This window comes from Dermacentor silvarum, chromosome 3 (genome assembly GCF_013339745.2).
Source record: "Dermacentor silvarum isolate Dsil-2018 chromosome 3, BIME_Dsil_1.4, whole genome shotgun sequence".
Taxonomy (NCBI): Eukaryota; Metazoa; Arthropoda; class Arachnida; order Ixodida; family Ixodidae; genus Dermacentor; species Dermacentor silvarum.
In genome coordinates this window covers 93925547-93943144 of record NC_051156.1, presented here as the reverse complement: position 1 = coordinate 93943144, position 17598 = coordinate 93925547, and the positions used below count along the sequence as shown (strand labels likewise).

General features: G+C 48.2%; 1 protein-coding gene across 2 annotated transcripts in view; it reads right to left on the bottom strand.

The window, feature by feature from the left end:
* LOC119445588 (protein spinster homolog 3-like) overlaps positions 1–17598 on the bottom strand; it is an 81857-nt gene that overhangs the window by 19220 nt on the left and 45039 nt on the right. For both annotated transcript variants that reach the window (XM_037709858.2, XM_037709857.2), the window contains exons 7-10: positions 13680–13875; positions 10903–10968; positions 9769–9867; positions 3751–3919 (exon numbers count right to left, since the gene is read on the bottom strand). In XM_037709858.2, the coding sequence (XP_037565786.1) occupies positions 3751–3919; positions 9769–9867; positions 10903–10968; positions 13680–13875 (530 nt within the window). The remainder of the gene's footprint in view (positions 1–3750; positions 3920–9768; positions 9868–10902; positions 10969–13679; positions 13876–17598) is intronic.

Sequence of the window (17598 nt, the reverse complement as noted above, 5' to 3'; positions counted from 1 at the left end):
TTCCCATTCAAAGGACCCTACAGGTGACGACCATGCAGTTTCGTATTTCTTTTCTACATCTCTACAGATACAGTAAACGTTCGTTAATTCCACTCAGGTTAATACAATTTTTTGGGTAATTCGATCCAGACCGACGGTCCAGGCTGGCGCCTATGCATTTCTATAGGCAAGAACATTCTTTATTTCAATCCTAAAATTGACCTTCATCGAATAACTCAAACTTGACCAGTCAGCATGCACACACCTGACCCCTACGGTGACCCCAACAGCAACCCCTTTAGTGGCAACGTCTGTCTCAGCGGAGCTTAGGGGACAGTAAACGTGTTGCACACATTAAAAAAACGGGGAGAAAAAATATTCTGTCGGAAACACCCATTTACGGCTTGCCTTAGGAAGATTTGCAAGCACTAATGGTGGCCCACAATGTCTGCTTACGATATTTACCAGATTCTAATGCGCGCATTTTTTTAAAGAAAACTAGACTGAAAATTGCTTGCGCAGTGCAATCACACATGAAATCAAAACCGCCTTCGCGGCGTTCATGTGCTTTACTGCATAACACAGATGTACTGTGGCGAAGCTGACTTTAGGAAACCGGCCGTCATAGTGCACCCTTGCCCATTTTTCTTCCTAAGAAGTCGAGTGCACATTAGACTTCTTTGTTTAGAAGCTTTAATGCAATCTCCAAGTTAGTTTCAACTTTGTACACATAAAAAGTGGGTGCACGTCTAATTCAGGGCCGTGTTAGAACGTGGCAAATTCTGGCAAATGAATCAGCTGTGTATTTTGTTGTTTTTCGTGCATCTTGTTTAAATTTAGCCTGCCAGATAATTTGATCAATTTCGTCAGTCCCGTAACAGGTTGAATTAACGAAAGTTGACTGTATACGAACGAAGTGTACATTGTTCAAATTTTATGTGTTTTCTGTCATTGGCAATTACAACCAAAATGCTTCCTATCAGTGGCTTCACAACAAGAAAGTTTATTGAAGGCCACTAGTGCAGCGATCTTTAGGAGAATCCAACCATGCAGAGGCAGCTGAATGATTACACCGAGGTACAGGACAAATGGGCCAGCTTGCTGTACCGGCAAAGCCATCTATTCAGTTTATTCAAGATTTGGAAAATATTTTATCAAGCTTGTATGAGATCTATATAGGGATGTGATTGCACTAACCAGAAGAAAGCTAGAGCCTCTAAGGCCAACTGCTTCCTTCACTCGCAGATCCTTGCTGCTGAAATGGTAGTCTATACAAGACGACTCGTTTGGTCTTTTTTATTTGTTGTTGTTTAGGAGACAACCGTGCAAGTGAAGCCAACTACAAAGCTGTGGGCTATATCAGTCTTGGCAATTTAGCTAATGATAAAAATTTAACTAATCCATATTGTGTTTGCAGACATCGCACTACATAAAAATAATGCACACTAATGCCTCTGTCGTCACACTGAGCTAACACGCTGTTTAATAACATCATGCTTCATGTTGCAGCGGGTAGTACCTTGTTGCAACCTACCAACAAAAATTTCGGACTAATTCAGAATAAAACATTTATTACCCAGTGGCTCGACATCCATGCACTTTTAAAGTGATAGTTTTAAAGTTATGCATTTTAAATGCATTTTAAATTTAGTGCACTGATCATCTTTTATTAGTAAATCGAAATGGAATCAAAAATAAAACAGTGTTGACGTATGCGTGAACATCTCTTTGGTGCGGGACACTGAATGTCTAATAGCGGTAATCAATGTCATCACTGAATGTGCATAAGTTATTGTAGTTCTGTGAAAGCAAAAGACAGCGTGAATAATTTTTTTTCCCTTCTGTCCTTCTACGTGTTGCTTTTTGCACACACAGCTGTACATGTGCTACAGCATGGTCAGTTTGTACAGAGCGGCCCACTGTTGAAGGGAACACAGGAGTGTGTGGCGTCTGCTCGGCGCCACCGCCGGCTGGCGGCTGCAACGAGTGTCGTGCAGGCGCAGTGAGCGCTGCAGGCAGTGCTTCTTCGTCATTTGCTACCGTCGGCTGCCGCGCTTTGGATCGTCGCGAAGCAAGCAGCTCACGTAATTCGTATTTAATAGCAGCCACTTTCCATCCAGCTGGTAGGAAAGTGACTGAATAGATTTGTAATCAGATAAATGCCCTGAATGTCAGCAGCATTGGCACTGCCGTCTTTTGTTCGCCTTCTCTTTTCATGAAGATTTGCCCGCATCAAAAATTTTTTACTGTGAGCGTCGATTCCAATGATTCAATGTTAGCTCAAGTGGTAGCTCTTTATAAAGTAATATGTTCTTTAAAGGCGCTGTGGATTCTTCGTTCAGCCTATGCAATGCAGCGACTCAAATATGCATTAGTACAAATGAGACGGGCACTACTCACGGAGAAATATTCTTTAATATAGTTGTACCACAAAGAGACATGCGTAAAACAAAATTATCATGTGGGTCTTGTAAGTTGAAACAGCAAAAATATCTGCAATTCAATACTTTGCCTCGTCTAATTTTCTTTTAGCTTTGCAATGGCTGGCTGTCACTGTGACCATGCAGTCACCGGCCAACATTAAAAAGGCGTGATGGGCTTACTTCACAACTATCCAAAGCATGGCAGCGCACGGTTGCAGACGACGAAAGAGCACCGCCCATAGCGCACACTGCTCCTGTGCAAAACTCGTTGCAGCTGCCGGCCGGCGGTGGCGCTGAGCAGAGGTCACGCACTCCGGTGTTTCTTTTAACAGTGGACCGCTCTGTACATACCGTTCCCGCCCTCTAACACCGGGTTAAGGTCACTCACGCTGCCCTTTGGGCCTGGTCCTTGCATTACCTTGCTGCCCTAGTAGCAACATGTAAAATGTGTAATTACATTTTTGTGCTACATCATAAAAGAAAAAAAAAATGTTGCCATGGGGTTTCCGTCGCACATGGAAGTGAAAAACTACAGTAAGTAGCAGATGCCATCCGCTTCACATGTTACTGCTGCTCACTGCAAATGCCTCCCGCTTTGGCCACTCTGCCAACGTTTCTAGTCCCACTGATGCAAGGCACACGTGTAATGCGAGACTATGCTGCAGAAAGTGCACTATGCAATGTGCCGATATGTGTACTCCCTTGTGTCTCTGATCAACACTGCATTCGCCAACTTATAGCTTCCGAGATCTGCCGGTGCATCTCGGAGGATGCCATTATCAGCTGAATTCGCCACTGCTGAAAAAGATGCTGCTCTGCTTCGGCGGCCCCTCTCTGTTGCGCGGCATATGAATTGAAAGATGCGTTCGCAAGCAAACGCATGTAATTCAACCATTTGACCACTGGCACTCGCAGTAGCTTCAATTTAACGCCTCGGTCTTCCTTTGTGGCAGCAGTGAAATTTCGTTCTATTGAAATCGCGGATGAACACCCTTCATTACATTTGGGCTAAAAATACACGGCATTCTATAGACATGAAGTTATAAAAAGTTACACACTTCACTATATTGAGGATTTCATTATATCAAGGTTTAATTCTACTGGGCATGCCACATACACTCCCGATTTTTATTTAAGCTCACGGTTGCCTAATAAAAGTTCATTCACAAGTGTAGCAATCGAGTGTGTCTCCTTTTCTTGTGCTTAGTCTTCTTCCTACAGTTCAAAATTGAGGGAGCCGCGGTTAGCTTCAGCCGATCAACAAGAGGCAAGCCAGACGACATACGGGGTGCAGCGTGCACAACACATCAACGAAACAAGGCAGGCAGACGTGCAGACGACCACTCACCTCGGGTAAGCGCAGTGCAGCGGTCCCTGTCGGCCACGATGTGCCACGAAAGGATGACAAAGAACAGACTGCCCAGCACCAGCACAGTCACGGGCAGAAACAGCGCGTACTGCAGGCTATAGTAGTGCGCTGAAACGTCTGTCCGGCCGGCCAGGATTGCGTCGTACAGCTGCGCAGACACACCACCACTAAAATGTCATTTTTGTGCCCTGCGAAGAGAACCTTCAATACGCTGAGTCAGTGCTCTGCAAGCACTGCTAACCCACAACTCACTGGAACTATATAACATATCACACTGGGACAACACCCTTCTCTGATCCGAATTTTGCGAATGTGACGAGCTCTTTGAATTAATCGCATGAGCACTATCACACAAAATTGACCTCAGGTAGACTTTTGCTTGACATCTTCAATCAGTTGAACAGGCTAACAAAGAATCATAAGTTACTGTATGACAGCAGAAATAAATCTCTCTAATGACTAAGTTTTTAGTGCACAGAGAGAATAAAAGATGAGGAAGTCGACACACACGTGCCAGAGAAGGAGATGCAAAGACCGAATGACAACAATGATAAACCATGACAAAAGCAGATAAAGACACCAAGACGAATACATGCCAGTGCTTGCACAAGACATGCAAAACCTGCCTCCATAAAGCCACACTTACAAAAAGTTCTTCGTTGTTTGAAAACAAAGTGGATGGCCCACCCACACATCATCTTAGCTGCTTAGACAACTGCCCCTAATGCGGTTACTCAAATTTTTTCGTAAAGAGCTGCATGCTTTTGCAATTCTTATCAACAGCCACCAAAAAATATTAGATTAGTTTTTGTTATCACTATATATTGCTGCATACAGGTTTACCTTTTTTTTGTGAATATCGAAAATTAGATGGGCACTGAATCTTTTTGTGGCAACAACATTGGCAATCATGTGAAATCAGCTTCACATTTTGCTGTAATTCAAATTTCACTATTCCTTTGGCTTAAAGTTGACTGAAATCAGTTTCTAGTCAGTCTAGTAAACAAAACTGAGGGGCAGAACCTTGAATGCACGATGAGTAACTTGCATTCTACAGCATTGTGGAAGTGCATCAGGCGCTATTCCCCGTGTTGCTTGCTTAGGACCATTCGGTCTACTGCAGCATGGTCTACCAAAGTGGTCCTACGAGCAACTGCTTATTTTAGCGATTGTGCTTTATTGATGCTGTCGTGACACAGCTGTCTGGAGTGGTAATGTTTTTAAAGGAAAGTCCCAGGTTCGAGGCCAGTTGTGTAGCCTTTTTTTTTGTTGAAGCTTTTCCACTATATCATAATTGTCCTGATGACATCAACAATCGTTGCTTGTTGGGGAGTGTACATGGCTAGCCAGTCATTGCACTCAGTGTGACATAAACAGTTGTTTGCTGCAAAAATTCAGGGGTATCTGCACAACTTGCAGCAGTTACACATCACACAACAAAGGAAATAGCTGTTATGCCAAAGCTGTAATGACACAGCACTGCATCACCCTTCGCCTACAGCAGTGCAACTCATAGCCCTTTAAGCATATGTTGGCGTGGCAAGATGAATCCAATGACTACCAGAGCTATTCTGTGCAAGTCGACCCAGGGTTCGTACAGGTTTCCAAGGCAAAAATTCAAGGATATTCCAGGACTTTCCAGGACCTGTCACAGGTTTTTCAAGGACTCAAAGCGGCATCAAAAGTAGGATTTCTCTACTTTAGCATTTCCAAAAATGACTAGTTTTATTATATTTACAATAAATAAATGTATATCACAATTATGATAAAAATGGCTAGCCTTGATAACTTCTCAAGATCAAAACACAAAATGAATGCTTACAACAGCGGCTGAGATTTCTCCAGCATAGGCTGGGTAAAGTTCACCACAAATATTCAAAATATTCAGCATAGGGTTATTGCACTAAAATAAAAAGAAATAAATGCATATCCCAATGATGTTATTGTCCAGCCTTGATCACCTTGCATGTTCACAACAATACCAAAAAAAAAAAGAAAGTTCACAAAACACAATGAATGCTCCCAACAGCTACTCCGACTTCTCCAGTATTAACTGGCCAAGTTTACCAAACATTTCCAAACCATTCAGTGTAGTCTTGCTACACATCCATTATATTATAACAAATAGATGTATATTGCAATTTTGTAAAATATGTCTTATCTTGATCATTTCTCGAGTCCGCAATATTAAAAGTTAACACAACAAAAACTCACAACAGCTGCTCAGGCTTCTGCAGTATTAGCTGGGTTGGTTCATCAAACATTTTCAAAACATTCAGCATACCGTATTTTCCGGTGTATAAGACGCGTTTCTTGCTGAATTTTTCGTCGGTGCGTCTTATATAGAACGGTGCGACCTATGTACGTTTTTAACAGCAAAGCTGTTTAAGCCAGCCATAATTTGTGGTTTGTATCAAGAAACTATGAAGAAATAAAACAAAAGAAACTTTCTTGCCGAGGCGGGATTCGAACCCACGTAACCCCCGGGTCCCAAGGCGAGCGTTGTAACCGCTCGGCTATACAGCTTTTTTTTTTCTAGGCTATACAGCCACGCTGGCAGAGCATGCATTTATGTGAGCCATATGATTGCGTTCGAGCGTCGTCGTCTTCGTCCACAGCTTGCGCGTTCGCACGCTCGTGCTCTGCAAGGTGAAGAGGTTTTGCGCACTATGAGAGAGAGAGACTCATTCACGGAGCGGGTCTGCTGGAACGCGTTGTCGGCATAGCAATGCGGTGTCCATGTTGCAAGCTGCGCTATGCAATGCGCAGTTACGGCCATAAGTCCGAGACGCGCAAAAAGAAATTATCATCATGAGTAATAAGATGAAAAGTTCGCGTGCACTTCCGGAAAATACTGGGCTATGATCGCCCAGCTTGGCTGTTTCAAGCGGGCGAGGTTAAGCGTTTTTTTCTTTTTTTTTCGGAAAAGCTGCCCTCAATATCAGATCCGATGCTATGGCCACGCGAAGCGCGCTGGTTGACTTAATTGCTACGGGTTCTGTGCGCGCTATCGAGGTGCCGGGTTCTCGTGATCAAGTTCTCGAGCGCCGTGCGAGAAGGATGGAGCAGCAACACAAGCGGCAGTAGGCCGACCGGGAGTCGATCAACCCCGAAGTCGTCGCATCTGCAGATCGCTGTCAAGATATGGCGCGCGCCGCTGCGCAAACTACGCAGTTGCTACGAGAGTACAAGGAGCCCCCCCCCTGCCTCCCCGCTTTCTTCCCTTGTGCGCGATTCGGCTCACCGTCGCACGCTTTCACTCACGGGGACGATGTTATCGCCCTTGGACTTTGTAGGGAACATCGCGGCAACCACGACGGCAGAAATGTGCCTGGAGTGGAAATATATGGCTCCCATACGCTTGCGCATGGACCCGCGTTCACGGAGCGAAACGTCACTGTAACTTTTTAAAATCGCGTAGCGAAAGAACAGGTGTGTCTTATGCACCGGTGCGACTTATAGAACGTTTTTTTTTTAATTGGAAAAACTGCAGTTTTGAGGGGGGTGCGTCTTATACAAAGGTGCGACCGGAAATACGGTAATGTTATTGCATTTATCTTATGATAAATAATATTATAACAAACCTCTACCCAAAGGCACTGAGCATCAGTGGTAAGTAAAGTTGCCCTCCACTATAGCTTTCTTTAGCTTCACTAGCTTAAGCTCGCGCGCAAGAGTGAAAGTGGGACAAGGCAGACCGACGGGCGAGGAGTGAAACCAACGATAGGGTGAGGAAAGCAGCGTAAACACTGCCAGCCGAGCAATCACCAATGCGCAGCACGGTTCTCTCACTCCGTTCGCGGTTTGACTAGGTGAAGCCCTTTATTTTTTCCGTGCAGTTCTGCAAAACGGAACCATGTGTGCTCGCGCCGGCGTATTGTTTCTGAAATGGGGAGTTTGTCAGATCGACGGCGTTCTACCACAGAAAGGAGGTCGCAATGTGGATATCAGAGTGCATTCATTGCTCACGAAATTCAAGGATTTTCAAGGAAGGAAAAAAATTCAAGGACTTTCAAGGGCCTTGAAAACGCACTTTTCAATTTCAAGGGTTTTCAAGGATTTCAAGGACCTGTACGCACCCTGTCGACCAGAATAAAAGTTTTAATTCTGCAGTTACTGCCCGTGAAAACAATTTGGAAGAAATAGTTGTTGCAACATTTGTCCAGCCAGGTGCCATCCAAAAGTAGTTCCTGAATAATGAAGCACTTGTCCGCCGCTCACAGGCACAAATCACGTAAACACACAAGTTTCAGATGAAGATTGTGTGCCTCACTTCTTCAGAGTAGGAGTGTGCGAATACTCATAGATCGCCGAATCGAGTAGTGAATGTTCTAATGATTCAATTCACCAATTGAATATATCTACTATTCAATTTTTTTAATATTCGGTATATTCGGTGTAGAGACCCATGCAGTGCCGCTTGTCGCGTGCACCAGGGAGGCCCTCATGCTTGACGCCACGTGAGCGAGCGCCTCACTAGGTTATTTTTGCTGCAAATGGAGCGTTAAGGTCGAGCTGACCTGTCCTATCTGGCACGATTGCAGACTTTGGCCCTGCGAGCACTTCTGCCTTCTGCACTGCTCTACATCAGCCTGATGTGGGGCTCGCATACACAGCACCAAACCCCACAATCTGCAGAATGGTGCTGTGTTGGCCAGGGCCGCCTCTGTTGGTTCAAGGTTCGTCCAGGTCGACAGCACCAATTGAAGCGATAATGCGACGCAGACAGAAGGAACGGCAACAAAAGCAGCGCATATTTCGGAAAGTGCGAAAGACTGCGCTGAATAGATGCTAGAAGGCAGGAAGATGGTGCTAGATAAGTGGCAAGGGCACTGATGCGGCTTCCACATCTGTCAGTCAATCTAACCAACACGTGTTCTCGGGACCGATCACTTGCGAGCCATTCATAGGAACATATATTAGCAGCAAGTATTCCACGACAGCTTGCAGCCTGTTACCACATCGGCCAGCGGCAAATTTCATCACGGCCACACTGCCTAGGCCATTAGGCCTAATCAGTACTGCTTCGTCGGGCGGCGCCGGCTAAAGCTACGGTTTGGTGCCGAACCAATGCAGATCTATTCGAAGCAGTCGTGCGACTCTCTGAGAGCCGACAAACCACCTCGCAAATGAAAGCAAATGTACAGTATGACAACAAAGCTGTTCACATATCGCTGCTATCTTTGCATACTGTGGCCTCTCGTTACCGATGCCATTAGACACCCATCGGTCTCTTTCTGTAGCTTCGAGCAACATGTCACTAGACACGGCGGCGGGTGCAGAAGTGTCACACTGACTAGTGCGGTGACCGCCCGGCTGCACACATTTGCACGTAGGGCAGATGGATGAGGAGGGGGGAGTAGGGAGCATTGCATGAGCTCGCCGTGACTCTACCCATTTAAGAATCCTTGACAGATGGCAAATCAACGTGCCATCCAGAAGGAAACTATTATGCGATGGCAATTATATGGATACACAATGTTCATCTGCACTATCACCACAGTGCTGTCTTGAATTGAACACAGCCTATGCGACCCAGCCAGTGGCTCTTATTCTGTTTGTTTTCTTATTCATCCCGGCACTGAACCCCTCGAAGTTTATGGTTCACAGCACTCTAGGCATGTGCGAAGATAGTGAGCTTGGCACAGCGCCAGAAACGCTTGTTGTGGACCCGTTCGGTGCTGAGTCATGCGAAATTTCGCGAAAGTGAAACAAACTCCACAACCGATCGCCCGAGAATACCGCCCAGGGAAATCTCTGCCTCCTCCTCAGACGACGATGGGTGAAAAAAAATAGTTTCCAATTTGCGACTTCTTGAATAAAGGTACAATTTTTTTTTTCCGTTCATCTCACGCTACATTTGCGGATTTATCTTTTTTTATCTTGCGTGACTGGAAAGCTGACCCTCGTGTTACAATCGCGGTCACGTTACAGTCAAGTAAATACGGTAGTACCAGAATGCAAGTGACCCTCTTGGATGAAAGGTTATTCACTCACCACGCCAACAATATATGGGCTGCTGGCATCACCCAGCAGATGAGACGTCAGGATCTGGAAGGCAGCTCCAGTGGCCCTCCGCGAAGGCACAAGGATGTACTGCAGAAGGACCAGACCACAAAAACGCTGTCTCATGTGGCGGCTCAACAAGGCGTTTAGGTCAAACAGACACACATAGCTCGGCCACTTGAGACCATAGACTACCTCTCACAAATCACAGTCAATGTGTTTAAGTGAAGCTAAATGTTGAAGCTAAATGTAACTAACAGTGACTCACTTCTTGAGGCATGAATAAGCTGCTGTTAAAAATGTTAGACAGAAGCAGAAAAGAAAACAGCACTCTCCAGTGCAAGCAGATGGAGCCACAAATGCAACAAAAATCAATAGCAATGCCATGCTGGTACTCTCATCTTCGTTTCGTGATCATTAACTTTAATCTCTCTAATAACTACAAGGCAGCATATATAGCAGATGAGCCATTAAAAGAGAAAAAATAAACCTTGCCATGACGTTGCGAATCTTAGAAAAATATGTTGCACAACACAGCAGATGTCAGATTAACGAAGTCAGCTTCATAATAATGACGTTAATTGCAGATGTTTCAACTTGTACGACATGCAGCACGCTTAACCAACAAGTGGCAGACTGAACTGCTGGTTTACTTACACCAGATTAACACCTGCAAATATAAAAAGAAGCAGTGCACAAAGATTAAAATGCGCAGCACATTAAGCAGGGGAAGAATCAGTAATGATTGCTCCAAACAATTAGCGCTTTCAAGCGAAATGACAAGTGAGCCATCCTTCGAGTATTTACCCTTTTTCTATCAAAGCCTTGCTGCTCTTCAGAATAATGTCTCATAAGCCAATCTTTGCGTAGCATTGCAAACACAATTCAAAGCGTTATGCGAATCGTTGCAGCACGAGACAACGATGCAAACAGAGCCTGCAGCCCGAGACAATCATTGACATTTTTGCGGCTTCAGCAGGTGTACATTCACGCTCCTCGAATTTGGCCTGGGTCAGCAGCTTCTTCAGCAGGGTATTTTTGGCGGGAAATTTCTGTGTGCCCACTCGAGGAGAATTGTTGAGGCACGAGATGCTTCACCAAAATCTGCCATCAGCCACCACTCACCAGAAGAATGTCGGCAATTATAGACCAGTTGAGGCAGATAGCTGTCATGCCAAAGAAGAACAGCACCTGCACGAAGTGGTATGCAGTCATCAGGACGTGGTGGTGGTGATGCAATGCATGCATGTAAAAGAAGATGCACTACTCGAAAGCAGCACCCTCACCAGCAAGCATAGCAAGCCTTTGTCACACTTTACAGTATACCAAGTGTTTCAGCTATGACTGTCTCCAATCGTTATAGCAGTAAATAAGGGTTGTTGAGGCAAAATATAAATTCCTTCACTAGCCAAGATTTGTAGCGTTGGTAGAAGGCACCATTTACAGTCGAATCTCGTTAATTCGAACACACATTTAATTCGAACTTCCGGTTTATTCGAACTGATCCTGTGGTCCCGTCAAAGTTATGTGTATTCCAATGGGTGAAAACACCCGGTAATTCGAACGCGAAAGCATTTGTGACGGTTAATTCGAATATACCGTGCACCAACAATGCTCTCAGAAGTGTGCCGAATCACGTGGCGGCACCTCCGACCGGCATTGCTCCGGCACCACCATAGAGCAAAAGCTTAGGAGAGACCCCTCAACGCGGTGCAAAGAAAAAAAAAAACAGAGAAAAAGAAAAAAAAAACTCGGCGGAAATTTAACTTTCTCAAATCGCAAGGTCACTGTTTCTGCGTCGCGCCGGAACACATGTGTACGTGCAGACGTCTCTGCCAACGCTGCGGCTACAGCGCAGAGGGAAGCAATGGCAGAGGCCCAGTCCGGGCAACGAAACTGCCCACGCATGCCAACACTCGCTTCAACAGGAGAAAACTAAACTTCAGGGCGCGGGCTAAGCTGGCGTCGGACCAGTGGTAGCGGCGGCGCCGGCACGGCGGTGGGCGCGCATGGAGACAGTCGAAGGTGAGGGAGCTATGAGGGAGTTGAGAGGGATGGCGAGGGGAGCCACCGAAGCGATAGGGTTGCCAAGGCCAAATGTGCTTCCCTGCCGCCCTCCTCCCTCACCTTCGATGGTCTACGCGCGCGCCCGTCACCGTGCCGGCGCCGCCCACTCCCTGAAGTTTCATTTTCTGCCGTTATCGGGAAGCGGGCATTGGCCGACGTGGGCAGTTTCGTGGCCCTCGCTCGCTATGTGCTTGCGCGCCGCGATATTTCACAACTCACACCGTTCATACATCGTGCTATGGTGCACGAATATGTCAAAAATAAGTCTTTTTAATTCGAACAAATTTTCGGGCCCCTTCGAGTTTGAATTATCGAGATTTGACTGTATTTGCGTGATAATCATCAATAATATTATTATCAGTTACCTTTAATGTTGCCTCTACTTTATTGTTTACTATACTTGAATATTTTAAGGCATATTTATTTCAAATGCAGATTAGAATACAGGTAGTGCTCAGGGCATCTTTACGAAGTAGGTATCTTGAGACTGCCACCACTTTTGACATGCGTGCCAAAGGAAGGGTTTCTGAAAAAATGTTAAGCAACACTCCGGTGCACTTCACCACAAATTTAAGAATGGGTGCTCACTAGCTAGCTTCCTAGTGCAGGACGATTCCTGCCTTTCTAATGATCTGTACAGCCTGCCGCAAAACGGTGGCTTCCCTATCCCAACTTAGCAACAAAGACGGCAAAATGAGGAGGGACATGCTTCACCACATTTTCAGTGAAGCTACTTTGCTGCACAGCAACCTCACTGTCATCAACATGTTCCAAGTCACTGCATCGTGACATTGGTAAGAAGCAAGCTGTGCGCTGTCTTTTTTTGTTTCCCTTGCGTCCATGTTATCTACAGTCAACTTTTCAAACCATGAATCCGTACGAACTCACTGAGCTTTCTGACATTTTAAGGTAAGCACAGGTCAGCCAGTAAGAAGAATCAGAAATCCAAAGGCATGCATTGGAAACACACATACACCAAATTTAAAGTTAACTTGAGGAGAAAGCTGCACAGTTCTTATGCAGGTGGCATGATTCTGCATGCGAACCAATGGGCATTGCATATGAAAAATGGCAGCTCCAGCTAGCCTGATGGCACCTGTTGGAAGCTTGGTGAATGCAGTTGTTGGCACAGCTATAGTAGTGCACCGAATTGGATGGCAAATTGTACCGTGCATTTTCCAACATGCATCACACACATCCAAAATGCCCAGAGGAGCATACAGTACAAATTTCATTGGGATTGATAAACTCTGGGAAACCACTGGTGGTGTGGTCCTTGCAAGACACGAAGGTTCTCTAAACTGATCGCATGCTCACCTCTGGGGGCAAAACTGTGCCACAGCACAATGTAATTCAACATACCTCAGTTAACACTATGTTGTGACCTTAATAACTACCAATGTAGTCAGATCAGATATTTCACAGCACACCAGTCGACTTTATAAAAGAAAACAAAGAAGCAACACAGAATAAAAATCCACAAACTGAAAAGAATTCTTTATGCTTCCTTTTCACAGGCCTGAGTTTTTGTATCTTGTGTCTCACTGCAGGGATGGCCTTCAGAAGAATCGAAAAGAGCTTTTGCATCTCGACTTTGCTGTCCGTTAAAAGACGGCTAACATTGCTCTGCTTGGGTACGTTGTCAACAGTACATGTTTCCTGATAAACTCCAGCACATGTTTCCTGGTCTAAGCGGCTGTGTCCTAAGGTGTACAGAACTTGCCTTGCATGTCATTATTTTAGTTTGTGCTCGTGATAATGAGGCGTTGTCTTGATGTGTACAGTTGCAGACACAGCGCCACACTGGTCAAGGACGGTGGATGCAGGTGGCTTACCCAGGTGACGTTTGGCATGCGATGTGCGATGATGGCACCGACGAACAGCAAGGGCACGCTGATGAGCATGCCCGAGCCGCAGATGATGGCGTCGGCCCGCACCGACCACTTGCGGAAGTGTGAGGACAGGGCGCTGCCCGTGGTCACACCCACTATGCCCGCCAAAGTGGTGATGATGCCAAAGATGCGGTTCACCCTGCACGAGACAAGCGCAGACGGCACAAGCATGCTTGAGACTGCTCAGCAATCATGCACAAGCATCGACCGCCTCATGAGTTGTTGCCACACAAGAAAGCACGATGGCAAAGTGGTCAACTGCCATAAATACCCGCATATGAAAAAACGGTATGCATATCATAAAAACCCCAATACAGACTCGAATTTAATACAAGGGGTAATTTTAGGGGCGCAAAAAGTGAAACAAAAGATTTATCCGCATATGATATGTGCCACGAAAACTTCCGTACTTTGATAATACCATATTTACTCGAATATAACACGCACTTTTCTTCCGATAAAACAGGTCGAAAAATTACACGCGCGTTAGAATCGAGTACGACCCTAAGTCTGTGTTACTATATAGCCATCGGCATTTCAAAATGGCCCCCTCATACATGCCTTGAGCCTAGCTGCCATAGCTTCCTCCATGTGTTGTAGTACGTGTGCTTAGGCATTAGTCTACCATCAGTCTTCCCACTTTCTGCGTTTGCTCTATCAGCATGAAGTGCCGAGTACATCATGATGCCGCATTTAAAAGGAAACTGATCATGTGTGCGGAAAAGGACGAAATTGGGCCGCATAACGGGCGTTCGGAGTGCCCGAAACTTACGCGCAGGACTCGTGTAAACAGAAGGAGATGATTTTCGCCAGCAAAGCAACATGGAAGGGTTTCAGTGGAACGAAGCAGGCCATATTCTGTCACGATCCACTTCAGCGATACGATCGCGTTGGCCCTATCTTGAAAGCGATCTGTGACAGGGACTGTGGGGATCGAGATGCCTTCCCGCGCCTCGTCCCCCAGCTCGCGCGTGGCGCTTTTCTCGATCCCCGGGAACCGCCGCTGTAACGGCAACATGGCGGACATGGCGAGCGCGCCGGACCTACTTTCCCGCGCAAACCGTGCTTCTCCCCCCCGGGATTGGACTCGCCCCGCGAGAACACGTCACCGGGACGCGCCCTGATTGGCCTCCCACACGGCGGCCCCCGGCCACCCTCTCCACCCGAGCTCTCGCCCGCTGAGCGCTTCCTCGCCGCGAGAGAGGCTCACAGGCTCGCAACGAGGTGGTTACATGAGACCTTTGTTCTCGCGACTCCTCGTTATCGCGCTTGGCGGACCGCTACCCGGTTAGCCCTAGCGCAGCGGGCGCGCGTACTCGATCGGTCTTGCGGCGAGCCTTGGCCCGTAAGCGCCGTGACTGTAGCACTGAGCCGTATCTTGGGTGAATAAACCCGTGTTGGTTGGCGATCTGACTCCGGAGCCTTCTCTGCGCCGTGTCGGAGAGTCGACGAACCCTGCCGTAGCGCCTTTGTGTGTTGCGGAGTGGAGGAGCGTCGTGCCCTTTCCTGACCGTCGCTCGTAGGGTAAGCCTTGTGCAAACCCATCTCCACATAACTGGCGCCCAACGTGGTTTCGGCATGGCATCAGAGCAGGCCCCTTCACGGCCCTCGTTCCTGCCTCACCCCCTGGCTGCGGACTTATCGTCCTTCGGAGCGAACGACACCGATAGCATGAGGTAGGTTCGCCTTCGCGACCCTCTGCTTTCGGCCACCGGGAGCGATCCCTTCCTTGGAGCGCCCTAGGTGATGTCGACAGCTCGGATGTGTACGCTAGTCCTATATAGCCACGCCAGTTACAGGGTTTTATCAACTCTTTGAGACGCGTGGGGAGCAGGTGCCTACTAGCCCCTCCGGCGTGCTGTCTCCGCTCGCTGGCCTTTGTCCCGAGCTCAGTTGTGCCCAACGTGCCGCATCGGAGCCACCCTGCTTAGATGCTCGCACGAATACGCTCGCCGCGCCATGTGCCGCATCGGAGCCACCCTGCTTAGATGCTCGCACGAATACGCTCGCCGGCCTCCCTTTGTCCCGAGCGTCGTTCACTGCGCCATGTGCCGCATCGGAGCCACCCTGCTTAGATGCTCGCACGCATACGCTCGCTGGCCCACCATTGTCCCAAGCGCATTTTCTCGGACGAATACGCCGCGGTGCGGCCTTCCCGCTACGCCGTAGGTGCGAGCTCACTTGCTGGCCTTGGCCTGCCTTTGTCCCGAGCGCAGTTCGGTGTCCCGTGCGCCGCAGCTGAGCCTCCCTGCCTCGCTGTTGGTGCAAATTGCTCGCTGGCCTCTCCTTGTCCCGAGCGCAGCTGGGAAGCAATGTCGAGCGCGAGCCCCCCCGCTCAGCAGACAAAGTCGCCGCGCGTTCCGACTACCGCTTGCCTCATGCACAGCCGTGCGACATTTTCGACGTACGTGAGCCACCCCGCTCTGCCGTCGATCCGTCTGCCGGTCGTGTGAGGCCTCATGCGCCTGTCGAAGCGGCAACCCAGCTCTGCTCATTGCCGTTAACTGGTCCCATTGGGTCGGTTGTGCATTGAGCGGACCACCTGTCCGTTGGTCCTTTTTGCTCTCCGGAAGTTTGGCGTTAGCGTACGTGCCGTTTGCCGTGGAGACGTACAATCCGGCTTAAGCGCTTGTGCGAGCCATCGGGCCGCCTCGCGCGCTGGGCGTTGTTCACCTTGTTACCTTGTGGTACTTGTTCTGCGCTAGCTTGTTCTGCGCTACCGGAAAGGGAGTTCAAACGTGGTGGCGGACGCCTTGTCGCGAGCCCCCGTTTCGGCGTTTGATCCTTTGGTCCGCCACTCCCGTGAGCATTCGCACCAAGTAGAAGCCGGAGCCTGTGTCTCCAATGGCTCGAAAGGCGCGACCTCCGACGGCGAAGCGATCCTCGGATTGCCAGCCCTGGGAGAGGACGTTTACCTGGTGGATCCCGTTACCTCATCGGATATTGTCTTCAGCAGGCAAGAGCTGCTAAAGGCTCAGCAGAGCGATCCATTTTGTAAATAGCAATTGTTGACGGGCTCAAAGAGCCGAGCTCCCAAGAGGAGCGGGCCCCGGCAAAGCCGCCGGGAGCACCCGGACAGCTGGTATTGCTGTTGGCGCCGAGTGCCACGCAGCTTGCATTGTTGCGGGCACATGGGATCCGTATCTGCTTAAGCAGAACGACCCGTTTTGTAAATAGAAATCGTTGACAGGCTCCAAGAGCCGAGCTCCCAAGAGGAGTGGGGCGGCAAAGCCACCGGGCGTACCCGGACAGCTAGTATTGCTGCGGGCACGTTGGATACGTATCTGCTTGACGCCAATAAAGCTCTCCTGCGCTATATCCCATCTGAGGAGGCTCCCCAGGAGTCTTTCAAGGTGGTGATACCCCGCAGTCTAAGGAAAGCCACCCTGAGCTATTTCCTCGACTCGCGGGTGGCCGGACATGCGAGTGGCCTTAAGACTTTCCAAAAGTTGTGCCGCTCCGCTACCTGGCCAGGCATGAAGCGTGACACTCTTCACTACGCCCGCTCATGCTGCGTGTGCCAATGTGTGAAGCCTCGCGCGGGCAAATCCCCCGGGCTCATGCAGCCAATCGACAGCCAGCTACCCTGGCAAGTCGCGGCCTGTGACATAATAGGACCTTTTCCCAGAAGCCGGCGAGGCTACGTTTTTCTCCTGGCTGTCACAGATCACTTCACGAAATGGGTTGAACTTTTTCCTCTTCGGAAGTTAACGGCACGCGCAATCTGGGACAAGTTGACCGAGGTCTTTAACCGCTTTGGCTTTCCGGCGGAGCTGATAACGGACAACGCGTCCTACTTCACGGCCAAGGTGTTCGTGGATGCGTGTGCCGCCTTTGGCATTAAGCACCGCAAGACAACCAC